The 20,300-nt window shown below is 45.8% G+C and overlaps 1 protein-coding gene across 4 annotated transcripts in view; it reads left to right on the top strand.

The window, feature by feature from the left end:
• The window catches only part of IFTAP (intraflagellar transport associated protein), a 45,159-nt gene that overhangs the window by 16,999 nt on the left and 7,860 nt on the right, over nt 1-20,300 (top strand). For all 4 annotated transcript variants that reach the window (XM_077287046.1, XM_077287047.1, XM_077287048.1 and 1 more), the window contains 3 exons: nt 10,802-10,926; nt 11,290-11,355; nt 13,910-13,979. In XM_077287046.1, the coding sequence (XP_077143161.1) occupies nt 10,802-10,926; nt 11,290-11,355; nt 13,910-13,979 (261 nt within the window). The remainder of the gene's footprint in view (nt 1-10,801; nt 10,927-11,289; nt 11,356-13,909; nt 13,980-20,300) is intronic.

The following is a 20,300-nucleotide window of genomic DNA, read 5'->3' on the forward strand; positions in this document are numbered from 1 at the left end:
CTGGGGTGGCTGGGGGCAGATGTTTTTAGCTGGGGGGGGGGGGCAATAATCATGGACCCTCTCATGGCTATTAATATCTGCCCTCAGTCACTGGCTTTACTACTCTGGCGGAGAAAATTGCGCGGGAGCCCATGCCATTTTTTTCCGCCATTTAACCCTTAAATTTAATAGCTACAGCGCCAAAATTTTGCACATACACACTACTAACATTAGTTGTGTGGAATATGCAAAATAAAGGGGGATATGGCATGGTTTACTGTATGTAAATCATGTCTCATATCATGTCGGGTTATGATATTAACATAATAATAACTAGCACCTCTGCCTTTATCACCCACTCCTGGTTTTGGATTACAAAAAATGATATTAAAGACAGACCAAATACTGCCAGTTTTAGGACAACCTTGGTTTGGAGAGGAAATACACAGGAGACACGGTCAACACAACCAAAAAATAAAGTTTATTAATGAGAAATATTATCATTGTAGAAAATTACTGGTACAGATATAATTACAACAGGAAATTTACACAACATTGTCCTGCCATGACATACGTCCAATATCTGATTAAAAAAAGGCAGCAAATTGGTCCCGCATGTGACCAACGGCTGCAGTTGACCGCAGCGGGTGATGATGGAAATTGGGCAGTGGGTGTGCAACTGGTTCATCCAGTTCAATGTTGGGTTGCTCCTTAGCCATTATGTAATTGTGGAGAACCACACAGGCTTTGACCACCTCGTCGACTGTTTCCACTTTTAGATTTATGGCTGATGCAAGAATGCGCCATTTAGCGACCAGAATGCCAAAGGTACACTCTACAGTTCTTCGGGCCCTGGTCAGTCTGTAGTTAAAGATCCTTCTAGTGTGGTTCAAGTCCCGACTGGAATAGGGCTTCAGTAGGTTTTCACACATCTGGAAGGCCTCATCCCCAACCATAACAAATGGCATCGGTGGACCTTGAGTGTTGGGCAGAAGTTGTGGCGGGGGAAAATTGAAATTTTGGCCATACACACGCCGGCCCATATCTGCGTTCTTGAAAGTTTGGGAATCGTTGCCACGGCCAAAAGCTCCAATGTCCACGGCGATGAAGCGACAGTCCGCATCAGCTATTGCCATGAGCACAACAGAAAAATATTTTTTTATAGTTGAAGTACTCCGATCCTGTTCTGGCAGGTTTGATAATGCAGATGTGCTTTCCATCCACCGCTCCTAAACAGTTGGGGAAATCACACACACTCCAGAATTTTTCAGCTATTTCAAGACACATGTCCACGGTGGGTAGGGGTATAAACTCATCCGGGAGTACATTAAACAAAGCCCGACAGGTGTCCGCAACTATTCCGGATAGGGTGGATATTCCAAGCCGGTATTGGAAGTGGAGGGATGATAAACTCTCTCCGGTTGCCAGAAATCTGTAAGAAAAACAGAAACAAAAAACATTACAATCTATTCTATTTATGGTGTGTTTACGCTAAAGAAAGATAGGTAAATAGCCAAAACATACATGTGTGAAAAAAAAAAAAATTGGACTGTCTTTGGGTTTAGATTTGTAACGTACCTTAATGTAACCAGCAGACGTTCCTCAGGTGGAATCGCTCTACAGAGCTGGGTGTCCTGTCTCCGTATAGTTCCTTGGACACGAGCAAGCAAATCCCGGAACGAGTCTTGCGACATCCTTGTGTATTCATGGAATTTGTCCGGGTTGGCATTAAGCTCACCATACAGCGTGTGATAGGCTCCACGGCTCTCACGTAGTTCAATAATGGGGTGTCTCCAAAAACGCCTACATTGTCTCCTTCTCCATCTTTCGCGATTTCTGTCTTGCTCCCAAGCAAAAGCACAGGCAAGAAACAGCTTGAAGCTGAAATCCAGGTTGAAATAAAAGCTCTCCATGCGAAGATCCATCATGACACAGGATACAGTAGCAAACTGTTAAAATTTCAGTAGCCCTAGGGTCTATATGTAGAGATCCCATAATACACGCCCTCTGTAGTCCCATTCGCGGTGTCTGGTTATCTAGATTTTTCTCTTGTGAAGTTTCTCTTCATGGGAAAAAAAACGCAAACGCAGGAAAAAACGCATGTAAACGCGGCAAAACGCCGCGGTTTTTTTTACCGCATGTGAAAACGCATGCGTCTAAAAAACGCGGCGTTTTGCCGCGTTTACATGCGTTTTTTCACCACCTGCGTTTGTGTTTTAAACGCAAATGTGAAACTAGCCTTAGATACTCGGTTTCTCCTGGAAATGTACGAATAAAATGATAACGGAGCATTACTATTCCCCTTACAACACGATCTGTCCCTACAAGGTCTCGCACCGATAGCGTCAAGTGCACACCCCCTTGGACGAAGAGACACCCAGTTGTTAATTTATCAGACATTTCCAAGAAGAGTAACAGCGCAACAAGCCCTAAAAAAAAAATGTCCAAAGCGGACAGGTTTTTAAACAAAACAAAACAACAACAATTTAATTTGTAACAGATTGCAGAAAAAAAATGATCCTGAATGTTTCATATCTGCAAAATACACAAAGTTGGGCATAAACATTTAACGAAATGTATTCTTCACCTAACTGAAGTGGCTGCATGAAGTTTCTCCTGATAAGAGGAATCTCATCAAAGTCGCATGAGACGCCCGATGTCCAGTCCGATTATAATACCATGGTGACGTCTTATATATAATGCAGCATATTCTCATTAAGAATACATTACTCCAAGATTAAAACAAGTCATAAACCTGAAGAAAGAACAGAGACATTAGAAAAAAGGCTTACATTCCTGAACTTCTCATCGTATTAAAAAAATAATTCTATACATATATACGTTGGTGCACACAAGGATTCAGGTTCTTTTGTTCAAAACAGATGAGCGGTTTATTAAATGTTCATAAACCAGGTAAACAAAACCACTTTTTCAGGCACAAAGGGATAACCTGAAAGTAAATAGTCCATTTGGAGGTACGGTCTCACCCGTTCAAAGCTAGTTGGGATCTGATTAAAACCAACAGAGGTGTGTTTCCACCTCTACTCCCAGATCCCGATGATCCACTTGAACTGCCTTTTAGGCTAATTTCACACATCAGGTTTTTGCCGTCGGGCAAAAAAAAAAATCCGTTTTTTTTCCCGCCGGATCCTTTTTTTTTTTCCTCAGAGTTGTATTAGCGCCAGATTGCGACTGATGGCCACACGTTTTCCCAGAACCGTCAAAAAAGCTGTTACCGGCGAATGGAGAAAACGTACAGAAAAAGGTTTTTTTTTTCTTCTGTTTGGCAAAAAGATGCCGAACGACGGATCCGGCGAAAAACGTATGAAACTGAGATGTGAAATGCGGAGTCCGGCCTCCAAATCAGGTTTTTCATGCATTCTCCATACAAATCGTGCACATTTTCCGTTCTGGGGTCTCTTTCTCTTTTCTCTTTCTCTTACTCTCTCTCTTACACTCTCTCTCTCTTAGTGCCCCTTTCCACTTGCGAGAGAAAAAATGGTCCGATTAACGGACCGAAAAAACGGAGGAAAATCGTGCGAGTGTCATGCGATTTTTTTTATCGCAACATCCGTATGACATCCGTATGACATCCGTATTGCTGTCCGATTTTTACGCACCAGTGTCCTTTGAAAAGCCGGCAAATCAGTGCTGTGTACAGTAAAATCACACTGACAGGTTAGAATAGAATAGATATATACACATAGAATGTGTATATATACATATATATATGTCAGTGAGACACCTATATATGTATATTTATATTTAATGCAGCACTAGATAGCATAAAAGCCGCTAATTCAATTGCCAGCTTTTGCTCTCTCCTTCACAAACCCGACAGGATATGAGACATGGTTTACATACAGTAAACCATCTCATATCCCCCTTTTTTTTGCATATTCCACACTACTAATGTTAGTAGTGTGTATGTGCAAAATTTGGCCGCTGTAGCTGCTAAAATAAAGGGTTAAATGGCGGAAAAAATTGGCGTGGGCTCCCGCGCAATTTTCTCCGCCAGAGTGGTAAAGCCAGTGACTGAGGGCAGATATTAATAGCCTAGAGAGGGTCCATGGTTATTGCCCCCCCCAGGCTACAAACATCTGCCCCCAGCCACCCCAGAAAAGGCACATCTGGAAGATGCGCCTATTCTGGCACTTGGCCTCTCTCTTCCCACTCCCGTGTAGCGGTGGGATATGGGGTAATGAAGGGTTAATGCCACCTTGCTATTGTAAGGTGATATTAAGCCAGATTAATAATGGAGAGGCGTCAATTATGACACCTATCCATTATTAATCCAATAGTACTAAATGGTTAATAAAACACACACACATTATTACAAAGTATTTTAATGAAATAAAGACACAGGTTGTTGTAATATTTTATTATTCTCTTAATCCACCTGAAGACCCTCGTTCTGTAACAAAGGAAAAATAAAAACTAAACAATATCCCATACCTTCCGTCGTTCCGTCAGTCCCACGAAGTAAATCCATCTGAAGGGGTTAAATCATTTTACACCCAGGAGCTTTGCTAATGCAATTGTGCTCCTGTGTGTAAAAACCCCAGCGAATGAATGAAATGCAGGGTGACCTGGAGTTACCTTGAGTTGCGGTGATGCGCCCTCTGCTGGATGTCCTCATGAACTGGAGCCTGGTAAAAGTTCCCACGCTCGAGTTCATATGAGGACATCCAGCAGAGGGCGCCTCACCGCGACTGAAGGTAACTATAGGTCATTGACCTACATTACCTTCATTCCCCGGGGTTTACAGGCACGAGCACAGCTGCATTATAGCAGAGCTCCTGCCTGTAAAATATTTTAACCCCTTCAGATAGATTTACATCGTGGGACGTCACAAATCTACGGAAGGTATGTATATTGTTGGTTTATTATTTTTAATTTGTTACAGAACGATGGTCTTCAGGTGGATTGAGAGAGCAATAAAATATTACAACAACCTGTGTGTTTATTTCATTAAAATACTTTGCAATATTGTGTGTGTGTTTTTTTAACCATTTCATACAATTGGATTAATAATGGATAGGTGTCATAATTGACGCCTCTCCATTATTTAATCTGGCTTAATGTCACCTTACAATAGCAAGGTGACATTAACCCTTCATTACCCCATATCCCACCACTACAGGGAGTGGGAAGAGAGTGGCCAAGTGCCAGAATAGGCGCATCTTCCAGATGTGCCTTTTCTGGGGTGGCTGGGGGCAGATGTTTGTAGCCACGGGGTGGCCAATAACCATGGACCCTCTCTAGGCTATTAATATCTGCCCTCAGTCACTGGCTTTACCACTCTGGCGGAGAAAATTGCGCGGGAGCCCACGCCAATTTTTTCCGCCATTTAACCCTTTAATAGCTAGAGCCCCCAAATTTGACGCACAGACACTTCTTACATTAGTGAAGAGGAATATGTAATAAAAGAAGGGATATGAGATGGTTTACTGTATGTAAACCATGTCTCATATCCTGTCGGGTTTGTGAAAGAGAGCAAAAGCCGGCAATTGAATTAGCGGCTTTTATGCTATCTAGCGCTGCATTATATATAAATATACATATATAGGTGTCTCACTGACATATATATATATGTATATATACCTATTCTATGTGTATATATCTACTCTATTCTAACCTGTCAGTGTGATTTTACTGTACACCACGCTGAATTGCCGGCTTTTCAAAGGACACCGGTGCGTAAAAATCGGACAGAACTCGCATGGTGCGAGTGCTGTGCGATTTTTTTCTCGCACCCATTGACTTGCATTGGCGGGTCTCGTCCGAGAATCGCAGCAATACGCAGCATGCTGCGATTTTTTTCTCAGCTGATCCAGATTTTCCTCAGTCCGATTTCGGCTGAGAAAAAAATCGCAAATGAAAAGACACCTATTAAATAACATTGGTCCGAGTGCAATCCGATTTTTTATTGGATTGCACTCGTCCGTTTTCCTCGCAAGTGGAAAGGGGCCCTAACTCTCTCTTACTCTCTCTCTCTTACACTCTCTCTCTCTCTTACACTCTCTCTCTCTCACACTCTCTCTCTCTCTCACACTCTCACCGGGCTAATAAAAAGAAAAAAAAAAGATCCGTTGCATTAATTTTTCACAATTTGCAACAGATCAGTTTTTTTAAAAATTCGCCGGATCCTGCCTGACGAAAAAAACTTCCGTGTGAAAGTAGGCTTATATAGCCCGTTTACAAATCCTGGAACTGGAGGTAAGGGAACAGCCAGTCCCACCCAGCCTTATGGCTGTTCCTAAAATCCAGGACTTTTTTGATCTCTCGGTGATGCATACCTCCTGTCCAGCTGCAACCTTACATAATGTGTATTATACAGATAATAGACTTGTATATGCTTCCGTTTTGTGCATACACCCCCACTGCTGTGCTATATGTGTCTATGGTTACTGACAACCCTGTGTATGCTGCTTTTGCAGCCATATATTACTTTTACTTCAATCTTCCCCTTTCTGTGTTTGCATAGGAGCTGTATACACAAAATGGTATAAACAACTATGTGCAAACTTGCTTCAGTTTTTTTTTTATTTACAAAAAGTTGCAAATGAGCACAAATACTTAATATACTATAACCAAAAAACAGGATAGGCGATGCCTTTACTGATCCTGAGAACGGGGTCCCAATGTCCCCTTTGTGAATGGAATGGTAGTGCACATGTATGACCATCCCTCCATTAACTTCCAAGGGACTGACAACAGAACAGCTCTTAGCCAGTCCTAAAAGGGAATGGAGTGGACACATACACAATACAGGATCTCTTCACGAGGACTTCAGGATTTTTGTTCTTGAGCTTGATGAGTGTTGATAACTCCAAAAGAAAGTTTCTTTATTACTTAGGCCTCTTTCACACTTCCGTTTTTTACAATCAGTCACAATCCGTCAAAGTATTGAAAAGACGGGTCCTGTGCAGATTGTACAAAACTGATGCACTGGATCCGTTTATTTTGTCGAAGCAGGTGCTGCCGGACTTTAAAGGAACAGAATTCGAGAGCGAAAGAGAGAATGGCATGGGCATGCTCAGTTTAAAAAAACGGAAGCTGTCGCTGGATTCTGTCTTTTGACGGACAGCGTCGGATCCTGCGCCCATAGGCTTCCATTATAGCCAATGACGGACGCCGTAGGATTTGTCGCTGTCCGACTTTTCGACGTACACTAAAAACATTTCTATGTTGATTGTCTCCGCCTGATGGACAGCGACTTTATGACGAATCCATCAAACGACGGATGAAACGGATGGCCATCAATACAAGTCTATGAGAAAAAAACGGATCCAGCAGCAACATTTGCTGGATCCGTTTTTTTTCTAAAAATGAAGGCAAAAAACGGATGTGTGAAAGAGGCCTAACATCCTTTCAGAGTTGAATTGTGCCACAAGCACAATAGACGAGAGTCTGACACCGTAATGAACTTCCGGATCAACCAGTACCCCAAAAACCCGCAGAGGACTTTGATTTTGCTTGAGTTTATATCTTATAGGGTGAATCACAAATAGCCTATCGGATCTAATTGAATATCATATCTTGTGTACAACATGACCACCGAGGTTGCCGGTAAATTAGTAGTGTATGTGCACACGTCCTGTACAGGTGAAGGGTGGACCCTTGGTAAGTGCGTATGTTTGGCACAGGATGGAACTTGAGAAGGAGCTGAACTGGCCTCAGTCCAAAAAGTGGACCCTGAGAATGCAACCAAGGAGCCTCAGTTGGGGACCGGCTGCACCCTGAAAAGGATCCTCAATCCAGCACAGAGTGAATCCCTAGATGGTGCAAACTCAAGGAGTGTCCGTTCAGCACAGGGTGGTCCCTTACATGGAGTCCAGTGAGTCACATTCTGGCTAGGGTGAAAACATGGAAAGAACCCAGAGAGCCTCCGTGTAGCACAGGGTGGAAACTCAGAGACCAAAGAGGTTCAATCTAGCACAGGGTGGAAACCTGAAAAGATCCAGTGTATCACAGGGTAGAAACATGGAAAGAGCCTGAGTGTATGTAACACATGGTGGAAACACGGAAAACCCCCAAAGAACCTCAGTGTAGCACAGGGTTGACCTCCATAACGAGACCAAAGAGCTTCAACCTGGGAAAGTGGTGGACCTCCAGGAGGAGCCCAAGGATCCTCAGTCTAGCACTGTCTGTGATTTGACTTTCTACCCTAGAAGTTGATCTTGCTAAGTTTTGCTTTACTGCTCAATTTTGATGTCACACCCTGACATTTCTCCTGTCCTGTGTACATTACTGACATGCCTTGATAAGTTTTGTGGATATGCTCCTCTTTAGTCTAGAGCAGTGTTCCCCAACTCCGGTCCTCAAGAGCCACCAACAGTTCATTTTTTGAGGATTTCCTTAGTATTGCACAGGTTACTGAATGCTTGCCTGTCCAGGTGATGCAATTATCACCTGTGCAATATTAAGGAAATCCTGAAAACCTGACCTGTTGGTGGCTCTTGAGGACCGGAGTTGGGAAACACTGGTCTAGAGGCTGGGTACACCATCAGAAGGAGCCTCTGTCTGGCACTGTCTGCGATTTGAGGACCTTCTAACCTATTAGTTGATCTTGTGAACTCTTCTTCCACTTCGGATAAAATGGATCAAAATTCTATTTTACAAGGTAAACCTACATGAATTTCACAAGACTTTAAACAATGAAAAACTCATTTTCATTATGAAGTGTAGGGTCAACTACGAGAGGGTTAAAAATCCACCATCTCTTCCAACGTGCTCCACATTTCGAAACCTCTCTATAAAAGGAAAGCGCAATGCCATCTAATTCACAGCCGGTAAAACAAAGGAAATTTTCTATGTGCAAGGTTTTTTTTTTTTTTCTTTTTTGTCTTCAAGGGCCCCTCGTCGGGTGAGAAAATAAAAGGAAATGTATAAATATTCTATAAAATAAAGGACACGTTTTCCTTTGCGTCGGTGAATAAATCTTTCAATTGTAAGATCCTTAACAAATCTTTTGTTTCACGGCTAACCTCAGAAGGAGCCTCTCTCTTGGGTTCCCCTTTTTTTTCCCCTTTCTGTAAAGCCCCATACAGAGATTACCAAAAAAGTATTCTGGTTGCTTTTGTGCGGTGGTAGCGAGATTAGGCTCCACATGAAAGGTAGGTGAGAAGGGCACCCAGCAAAATAAGTGTCAAATAACAGGAGGCGAGCTCTTACATGCCCAGCCGGTGACTCGTAATTGATGTTGGCTTGAGTGTCGCAGATCTAGGCAATAAGCTTGAATTGTCTTCTCTTCTGGAGACCATATACATCTCAGTGAAAGATTCCCTTTATTGTCTGATGTGAAGAGCTAAATTTCAAGACCGCAGGATTTTTTTTTTCTTCAATCTTCAGAGGAATATTATTTTCATACCTGATACATATCCGGCTGTGAAGGGCCATCTCGGAACAGATGTCGCTTTGTCTTGACGGAAGGAGCTTAAGCAAGGATGAAACTTTTATGAGGGGCTTAGCAGAAGGTAACAAGCAGTGGGGAGGACAGGGAGTAGGGGGCTAGGAGCATGCGAATCGAGCCAGAGCATAAAACATTGATTTTCTTTGATTTATTTATATTTTTTTCATTTTTTTTGTCATGTCCCATAGTGTGTAATTCCAGAGGACATTTGATCAAGCACTTCACAGCACATGTAGCATGAAGGTAAAAATATGCCTTCATTCAGATAGCCGCCACGTGAAATCACTCGAGGCATGGTAATCGGCAAGCGGCGTGTTACTTCTCGAAATGAGCATCTGGGGCATGCCGGGGTGGTTAGCAGAATATTGTTTAGGTAAACTAATGAGAGAAATGTTTGGCATTCCTAAAAATATGAGAACCTCGAAGAAAGGAAAGTCGTCCTATAGTACCATCTTGTTGCAGAAGAAGGAAAACCTCTTTGCGTAGTTGCCGCTTGTAAGGGGCCCTACTATAGTCGGTGCAGGAGCCACTAGACAATTCTATTAAAGACCCCTGATAGTTGGGGGCACGTTAGAGATTTTATATCGGGGCCCAAGACCTTCAAGTTACACCAGTTGTTGATTGATTTGTATCAGGGGTAAATATACTTTCAAGACTCCCTAGACCAATGGCCTTCTTCTTGGTGCCATTAAAGTGCTTGCCTAAACTCGAGAACCGGACGCTGAAGTGCCAAAGTCGAATAGTCGCCATTCATTGTCTATTGGCCGTCCGGTGATTGCGGAGTGTGTAGATGACCATCTCTAGCCATTGCTCAATTATAACAGGGAGCATTGACTTCTGTTTCACAATGGGTGATGTCACAGCTCACCTCCTCTTCCTGTACAATGACTGATAACACCTCTATATACAGTAGTTATCAGTCATTGTTCAGGAGGAGGAGGTGAGCTGTGACATCACCTATTGTGGATGGTGGATCCTGTTATCTACTGTATATAGAGGTGTTTTCAGTCATTGTACAGGAGGAGGTGAGCTGTGACATCACCTATTGTGAATGGTGGATCCTGTGTTATCTACTGTATATAGAGGTGTTATCAGTCATTGTACAGGAGGAGGAGGAGGTGAGCTGTGACATCACCTATTGTGAATGCTGGATCCTGTGTTATCTACTGTATATAGAGGTGTTATCAGTCATTCTCGAGTGCATGGTCCAATATCTCAAAGTCCATTTCAATTTTGGTTTCACAAATTGTTTAATCATGTATTACCTAATTGTAAATGTAGTTTTCTTGTCCCAGGTGTAAGATTCCATTTACCTACGTCACACTTCACTTGCTATGTATTTGTATTTTTTTTCTGTTTTATCTAAACCTTTTGATGCCGCAGTTTAACGCCACATTTGTTTATTAGGGACTGGTCGGCAGCAGCCAGAGGTTGTGCTTGATGGCTCACAAATGAACACTGACTCCTTAAAGACCCCACAAAGAACACAAGATGAGATGGATGCTGCTAACCGACAAGACGAACCCGAGCAGGTACTGGGACAGTCTTTAATTATTAATGTACGTCGTCCAGACTAAGGAGCCTCTGAAGCATCCGACAGGGGAATGTAGTGGGATTCTATTAACCCTTTGTCTGACACCAGTCTTGGTAAACTCTCCATACAATTTGCAGAGTGACTCTCCACTACCATGGTGGGTGCGCTCTCATAGGTTCAGGCTCGCTCAGGTGACCACTCTTCAGGCGCACTTTAGCATATCCTGGCCTAATAGCTCCATCTTCCAGCCTGAATTTGCTGCATTATAGATCCCTTTGGGTCATATAATCCATGGTCCGACCAGAACTGATCCTGGGCGGTGTCTGCACTGAATGAATAAGGTGATATTTTGTTGTTGCAGTTGGCCATCGGTGAAGGGACCACAGTGGGCGTCTGTCACAGCCTGAGCTATCCTGGCAGAGTGCAGGTGAGTTGGGGAAGTAACTATAAAAAGCCAGTGGTCCAGAAAGTAGGATTAGTGGTGGACGATTCACAGACGTGGTCCACTAGGCAGCACCGAGCTTCAGAAAATGTGCGAGATGGTCAGTGCCTCTTCACTCTCCCGCTCTGCTCATTGTGGCTGAGAGAGTGCTGTACATCGGTAGGGAGAAACCTGTCAATCACAGGACGGTGGGAAGAGAGAGTGGAGAGGAGCCGCCTATCGCAGTGAGACATTACTCACCTATTGTGAATGGTGGATCCTGCGTTATCTAGTGTATATAGAGGTGTTATCCGTCATTGTACAGGAGGAAGAGGTAAGCTGTGACATCACCTATTGTGAATGGTGGATCCTGTGTTATCTACTGTATATAGAGGTATTATCAGTCATTGTACAGCAGGAGGAGGAGGTGAGCTGTGACATCACCTATTGTGAATGGTGGATCCTGTGTTATCTACTGTATATAGAGGTGTTATCAGTCATTGTACAGAAGGAGGAGGTGAAATGTGACATCACCTATTGTGAATGGTGGATCCTGTGTTATCTACTGTATATAGAGGTGTTATCAGTCATTGTACAGGAGGAGGAGGTGAGCTGTGACATCATCTATTGTGAATGGTGGATCCTGTGTTATCTACTGTATATAGAGGTGTTGCCTTTTATTGCAATTCCGTCTCTTCTAAATAAATAACATTCAGTAGTTTCATTATCATTACAAAGTATTTATTGCTCAGTGGCTAGTGAAAAAAATTCAAGATTTTTTTTTTTTATATGGATAGTGGTATGGGTAATATAATAAACAGTAAGTCACTCTTTGATGACAGACTTGCTTTAACCCCTTAATCCCATTGGACGTACTATCCCGTCAAGGTGACCTGGGACTTAATTCCCAGTGATGGGATAGTACGTCCAGTGGGATCAGCCGGATCGCGGCCGGGTGTCAGCTGACTATCGCAGCTGACATCCGGCACTATGTGCCAGGAGCGGTCACGGACCGCCCCGGCACATTAACCCCTGGCACACTGCGATCAAACATGATCTCAGTGTTCCGGCGGTATAGGGAAGCATCACGCAGGGAGGGGGCTCCATGCGTGCTTCCCTGAGACCCTCGGAGCAACGCGAGGGTCTCTTGCCTCCTCCTCCCTGCAGGCCCGGATCCAAAATGGCCGCGGGGCTGCATCCGGGTCCTGCAGGGAGGTGGCTTACCAGCGCCTGCTCAGAGCAGGCGTCGGGAAGCCTCCCTGCTGTGCTGTGTGATCGCTGATCTAACACAGTGCACAGCAAAATGTCAGATCAGCGATCTGTCAATATAATGTGATGCCCCCCCCCTGGGGCAAAGTAAAATAGTTAAAAAAAATAAATAAAGGAATGTATTTATTGGAACAATTTTTTTATCTAAATTTAACCCCTTTCTGCCAGCTGATGGAATAGTACGTCAGCTGGCAGATCCCACGCTTTGAGGTGGGCTCCGGCGGCGAGCCCACCTCAAAGCCACGACATGTCAGCTGTTTTGTACAGCTGACATGTGCGCGCAATGAGCGCGAGCGGAATCGTGATCCACTCGCGCCCATTAACTTGTTAAATGCCGCCGTCAAATGCTGACAGCGGCATTTAACTAGTGCTCCCGGCCGCGCGGCCGGAGGCGCTCGCAACGCTGACCCCCGTCACATGATCGGGGGTCAATGGTGCATTGCCATAACAACCAGAGGTCTCCTTGAGTTTTGCGCGTGGCGAGTTTTGAGCGGCGACTTTTGTGTTTCGACTTTTATGTGGCGAGGTTGGTGTATGTGTGGTGAAATGTGCGCTGAGGGTGGTATATGTGTTCGAGCACGTGGTAGTGTGTGGCGCATTTTGTGTGTGTGTTCATATCCCCGTGTGTGGTGAGCATCCCATGTCGGGGCCCCACCTTAGCAACTGTACGGTATATACTCTTTGGCGCCATCGCTCTCATTCTTTAAGTCCCCCTTGTTCACATCTGGCAGCTGTCAATTTGCCTCCAACACTTTTCCTTTCACTTTTTCCCCATTATGTAGATAGGGGCAAAATTGGTGAATTGGAAAGCGCGGGGTTAAAATTTCGCCTCATAACATAGCCTATGACGCTCTCGGGGTTCAGACGTGTGACTGCAAAATTTTGTGGCTGTAGCTGCGACGGTGCAGATGCCAATCCCAGACATACACACACACATACATACACACATACATTCAGCTTTATATATTAGATAAACGCAGGTAATATCAAATAAATTTTACCACTAACATGAAGTACAATATGTCTTGAGAAAACAATGTCAGAATCACCGGGATCCGTTGAAGCGTTCCAGAGTTATTACCTCATAAAGGGAGAGTGGTCAGAATTGTAAAAATTGGCCTGGTCATTAATGTGCAAACCACCCTCGGGGCTTAAGGGGTTAAGGCTTCTTTTAAATTGGCAAAAAATCAATTTGCTACTTTTTTTTCTTTTTATATTAAATAGAGATGTTGTTGGCATCATTATAGCACGTTATTTTGTGTTCTGATTTCGCTTCTTTTCTCTCTCTCAGGTGGACAATTATTTCAATTCTTCAGATATCGACACAGATTCGGACAATGGCGAGAACGGTCCCGGTGTTTGTATGTCCTTATTCTTGTCTTTATAGACGCTGCGATCAATACCAAGAAAAGCTTTTACTGTTCTGTGTAACAGGTCGACTCTTGGTCTAAACTCTTAAAGTGGACATGACATGGGAATTATTATAGACATCGACGCCAGTTTATCATTCAACTGCAGCGTCTTAAAGGGGATTGTTGTAGTGTTCAGATTCACCGCTCATCCATATTTACAAAACCAAATGAGTAATCTTGACATTTTCACAGTGGCCATTGGGGATATTTTATACTCATACTTGATGTTCTTCTAGGAAGAGTTTTCAGCAGAGGCAGGATTACAAAGACTGATAACCTCTATATACAGTAGAAAACACAGAATCCACCATTCACAATAGGGGATGTCTCAGCTCACCTCCTCCTCCTGTACAATGACTGATAACACCTCTATATCTCTCTATATAGTAGATAACACAGGATCCACTATTCACAATAGGTGATGTCACAGCTCACCTCCTCCTGTACAATGACTGATAACATCTCTATATACAGTAGATAACACAGGATCCGCCATTCACAATAGGTGATGTCACAGCTCACCTCCTCCTCATGTACAGTGACTGATAACACCTCTATATACAGTAGATAACACAGGATCCACCATTCACAATAGGGGATGTCACAGCTCACCTCCTTCTCCTGTACAATGACTGATAACACCTTTATATAATAATAATAATATTAATTTTTTTTATATAGCGCCAACATATTCCGCAGCGCTTTACAACTTATAGAGGGGACTTGTACAGACAATAGACATTACAGCATAATAGAAATCACAGTTCAAAACAGATACCAGGAGGAATGAGAGCCCTGCTCGCAAGCTTACAAACTATGAGGAAAAGGGGAGACACGAGAGGTGGATGGTAACAATTGCTTTAGTTATTTGGACCAGCCATAGTGTAAGGCTCGGGTGTTCATGTAAAGCTGCATGAACCAGTTAACAGCCTAAGTATGTAGCAGTACAGACACAGAGGGCTATTAACTGCATAAAGCGTATGAGAACATGATGCGAGGAACCTGATTATGTGTTTTGTTTTTTTTTCTATTTTTAATAGGCCACACAGGGATAGTTAGGTTAATGCGTTGAGGCGGTAGGCCAGTCTGAACAAATGAGTTTTTAGGGCACGCTTAAAACTGTGGGGATTAGGGATTAATCGTATTAACCTAGGTAATGCATTCCAAAGAATCGGCGCAGCACGTGTAAAGTCTTGGAGACGGGAGTGGGAGGTTCTGATTATTGAGGATGTTAACCTGAGGTCATTAGCGGAGCGGAGGGCATGGGTAGGGTGGTAGACTGAGACCAGAGAGGAGATGTAGGGTGGTGCTGAGCCATGGAGTGCTTTGTGGATGAGGGTAGTAGTTTTGTACTGGATTCTGGAGTGGATGGGTAGCCAATGTAATGACTGGCACAAGGTAGAGGCATCGGTGTAACGGTTGGTGAGGAATATGATCCTGGCTGCAGCATTCAGGACAGATTGGAGCGGGGAGAGTTTGGTAAGAGGGAGGCCGATTAGTAGAGAGTTACAATACTCCAGACGAGAATGAATAAGTGAGACAGGAAGAGTTTTTGCAGAGTCAAAAGTAAGAAAAGGGCGAATTCTAGAAATGTTTTTGAGATGCAGATAAGAAGAGCGAGCCAGTGATCGGATGTGGGGGGTGAATGAAAGCTCGGAATCAAGGATGACCCCAAGGCAGCGGGCATGTTGCTTTGGAGTAATGGTGGAACCGCACACGGAGATGGCAATGTCAGGCAAAGGTAGGTTAGTAGAGGGAGAGAACACGAGGAGTTCAGTTTTTGACAGGTTCAGTTTCAGATAGAGGGAGGACATGATGTTAGAGACAGCGGTAAGACCATCACTGGTGTTTTCTAAAAAGGTCGGCGTGATAACAGGAGAAGAAGTGTATAATTGGGTGTCGTCAGCATAGAGATGGTACTGGAAACCAAATCTACTGATTGTTTGTCCAATATATACAGTAGATATCCCAGGATCCACCATTCATAATAGATGATGTCACAGCTCACCTCCTCCTCATGTACAGTTACTGATAACACCTCTATATACAGTAGATTACACAGGATCCACCATTCACAATAAGTGATGTTGTAAGGAGGTGAAACACAAGAAGAGTCTGGGGGCGGTTACCTTCTTGGTTCTGTGCCTGGAACCATTGAGCTGTGCTGCAGGTTCCCCAGGGGGCAGACTTAGAGAATGGGACAGGAAGGAAGCCAGGCAGATAGCGGGAAAGGCACGCGCGCAAGAGACAGAGCAGCGTGAGCAGTGGTCAGAGCAGGGTGCAACTGTGCTCCAGGAGCGAGAGAGAGCTCCCGGTCTGAGGACAAATACAGGGAGACTGCCCAGAAAGACTGCATCTTGTGAGTACATAAAGCGGACTCTGCTGTGACTGAAGAGGGGCGCTTTGAGACCCGTGTAGAGACATTGGCCCGTGCAGAGGCTTCTACCCCCTGGTCCCCACGGTATCAGTACAGAGACTTAACAGTGCAGAGCCCCTGATTCCTGGCTGGGCTGTAAAAGCTAAAGACTCAGAGCCTGTGCATATCACATTAACTCCCGAAACCCCAGGCAGCGGGCTCCTAGAGACTACTCAGCCCACGGACAACAGAGGGACGACAAGTGCCACTGTTTCTCGGCGCCTACGTTGGAGAAGACGACCCTTCAAGCAAGACCTCATCAGACTGATAAGCGTTCTTTTCTCAAGAAAACCCTGCTTAATTCTGTTACATTCCCATATTTTTGCACTGTTTTATTTGCTAGTTATTTTCCATTGCTTCCTCCCTGCGAGGAGAACCTTATTCCCGTTATTAAACCCCTCAACTGTTGGTCTGTCTGTTCCGTGGTGACATACTCAGTACCTGCATACTATTACATTTGGCGTAGTTGGCAGGATGTCACACGGTAGCGCAGACAGGGCAGACTAAGCAGCTGGGGAAGTTCCCAGGTCTAGCATTTCCCTGGGAGCCATGTTGAATAGTTTGCCAAGGTTCACTGGGAACAATGTAATGCTGTTGAGTTGGATGGAGCGTATCCGGGGAATGATGCGGATGCATCCCATGACACCAGCCCTGGAGGCAGAAATTGCATTGATGGCCCTGGAGGGGGAGGCGCGGGATTCTGTCATGCATAGGTCCCCGCGGGAGAGAGATACCCTGGACAAAGTGCTGCGTATACTTGAGGAGACGCATGGGGACCCCACTGACGTAGGGGAACTTCGCATGTGACTGTTTCACCGGGTTCAATGGGAGGGGGAGACCGTGACCCAATTCATGAACGCCCTACAAGAGCTTCACACTGCTATCAGACGAAAGGACGGTGTAGGGGTTGGGTCAGTTGATGTGGTGCTCAGGGATCAGCTGGTGACGGGACTGCGTGACGCATTGATGAAACCGGCACTGCGAGAGCGCATGCGAGTAAAGCCAGACATGACTTTCTCTGAGGTTGGCAGTGAGGCGCGTGTGCGAGAACAAGAACAGGGAGTGACGGGGCTGGTGGGAAGGGTGCAGAGCGGGGAGGTAACCACCACCGCAGGCAATATCCCCCAGTGGGTGGAGGACCTGAGAATGGAGATTAGACAGGTCCATGAAGAAATGGCGGCCTCCAGAAGAACTCTGGCAGAAGGGCCCGGCCCTCTGGTGTGAGACAGAGGAGCTGAAACTACCAGGAGGAGAAGCCCTCTTACATGCTACACTTGTGGAGAATTCGGCCACATTGCTCGATGGTGTCTGCGGTGGAGCCGACCATCCCTGCGCCCTCCTTTAAACTAGGTGGCTCTGAGCTTGAGGGGCACCGATCAGACCGTGAAGAACAGAGGAGGAATAGTAAAAGTCCCCACAGCCTTGTTTCCACGTGCCCTCTGTCACGTGTCTGGGCAGAAATCAATGGTAGAGCAGTGCGGTGCTTGATAGACACCGGCTCACAAGTGACCACCATGCCTGAGAGATATTTCCGCCGTCACTTCACAGAGGCGCTACGGCCTGAATGGGGCCCTGTAATCAAACTTATGGTGGCCAATCACTTGCGATCCTGGTCGCAGGGGTGGTATGGATGAACATAGAGGTCTGCGGAAAAGACTTCGGGAGAAGAGGAGTGGTACTGGTGGATGGAGAGGTAGCTAAAGACCATACCGTGACCCTGGGCATGAATGTGTTAAAAGACCTCGGAAGCCTGGTTTTCAACGAGTCCCCGGAACAGTTCCTGCAACAATGGAGGGACCAAACCCCCCAGAGAAGGGTCTTTCAACAACTGATGCGGACCGCCCAGGTTCGGGAAGCATACAGCGACGGAAGGGAACTCGGCAAAGTCGTCGCCCCGCCTCAGTCAATCGAGTGTTGCCCCCTGGGCAGACGGTGACTCCCCTGCCTATACGAGCTGGTATCCCGCTGGAAGGGGTCGAAGACCAAATTGAGCCCAGCAGAGCCGACCAGCTGCCGTCAGTAATATTGGTCGCACGGTCCCTGGCTACCGTGCGGGATGGAACTGTCCTTGTGCGCTGCATAAATTTGGGGGAGACAGATACAACTTTGCCCCCTAGAAGTGAAGTCGCTCAAGTCCTGGGCCTCCCAGACGAGTTGGTCCCAACTGAGGCGGTACAGCTGACAGCAAGGCCAGAAGATCCGTGGCTGGTGACCGTCAGAGCGGAGGCAGCTCCGGACCCCAGATTACTGCAAGAAGGGCGCCAGATACTGGAACGCATGAGGGTGGAGCGCTCAGAACTTACTCCGCAGCAGGTACCTCAGGTGGAAGCCGTATTGGGGAAATTTCAGGATGCGTTCACCAAAGATGAAGATGACTTTGGACGTACCACGGCCATCACTCACGAGATACCCACCGGGGATGCGGCACCAATCCGGGAACGGTACCGCCAAATACCCCCACAGATGTACCAGGAGGTGAAGGGGATGCTGTTACACATGCTGAAGAAGGGAGTTATCCTCGAGAGTCAGAGCCCGTGGGCTGCCCCTATAGTCTTGGTGAGAAAGAAAGACGGGTCCTTGCGGTTCTGTGTGGACTATTGCCGGCTCAACGCTTGCACAGTGCGGGACTCGTACCCACTGCCCAGGATAGAGGAGTCCCTGATGGCACTAGGGAATGCCAGATATTTCTCCATGTTAGACTTGGCCAGCGGCTACTGGCAGGTAACCATGTCTGAGTAAGACCGAGCCAAGACGGCTTTCATCCTTCCGATGGGACTGTATGAGTTCGACCGGATGCCCTTCGTCCTAGCAAACGCCCCAGGAACATTTCAGCGACTCATGGAGAGATGTCTGGGAGACTTTAACTTTGAAGCCACTTTGATCTACTTGGATGATATCAACGTCTTTGCCCCCACCTTTGAGGAGCATATGCAGAGACTAGAGCAAGTTCTGAGTCGGCTTCAGAAGTATGGCTTGAAAGTAAAACTCCAGAAATGTCACCTCTTCCGTACCGAGATTGAATACTTGGGACACGTTGTCTCCACTGAGGGGGTGAGGCCTTCCCAGGAGAAGATCACTGCGGTACAAGAGTGGCCAACTCCAAAAACTGTGAAAGATGTGCGCTCGTTCCTGGGACTCACAGGATACTTCAGACGCTTCGTAAAAGACTTTACCCACCTTGCTAATCCACTCGAGGAGTTGTTGAGGGGAGTGTCCTCTTGCGCCAAAAACAGGAACATACAGTGGGGGAAGCATCAGGAGGAGGCATTCTTGGCTTTGAAGAAGGCTTTGACGGAGGTCCCCGTGCTGGCCTACGCTGACTTCACACAACCGTTCATCTTGCACACTGATGGGAGCCTGCAGGGCCTCGGGGCCGTACTATCGCAGATGCAGGACGGGAAAGAGCGCGTCATCGCATACGCCAGTCGGTCTTTGCATGACTCGGAAAGGAATGTTGGCGCTGGTGTGGGCAATGACTGAAGTTCGCGGAATATCTGGCTGGCTCAGAAGTTCATGTATGCATCGATAACAATCCGTTGGCCCATCTCGAGAATACCAAGTTAGGTGCCCTAGAACAACGTTGGGTAGCCCGAATGGCCAAGTTCCGATACAGAATTTCGTATAAAAGAGGAGCTGAGAATGTTCATGCGGATGCCCTCTCCCGAGTAAACTATCGCAAGTCAGCACCCAGCCAGGATGAAGAACTGGAAGATGTGGAGGTTCCAGGTTTTGGAGAGACTGCCAGGACGGTGGCAGTGGCGTGGGAAATTGAACAGGAAGAGGCCTGTGTGAATTTGCTGGAGCAGCCCCACGATGAGTGGGTCCGAGTGCTGCAGGAGGATCCAAAGCTAGCT

Source organism: Ranitomeya variabilis, chromosome 2 (genome assembly GCF_051348905.1).
Source record: "Ranitomeya variabilis isolate aRanVar5 chromosome 2, aRanVar5.hap1, whole genome shotgun sequence".
NCBI lineage: Eukaryota > Metazoa > Chordata > Amphibia > Anura > Dendrobatidae > Ranitomeya > Ranitomeya variabilis.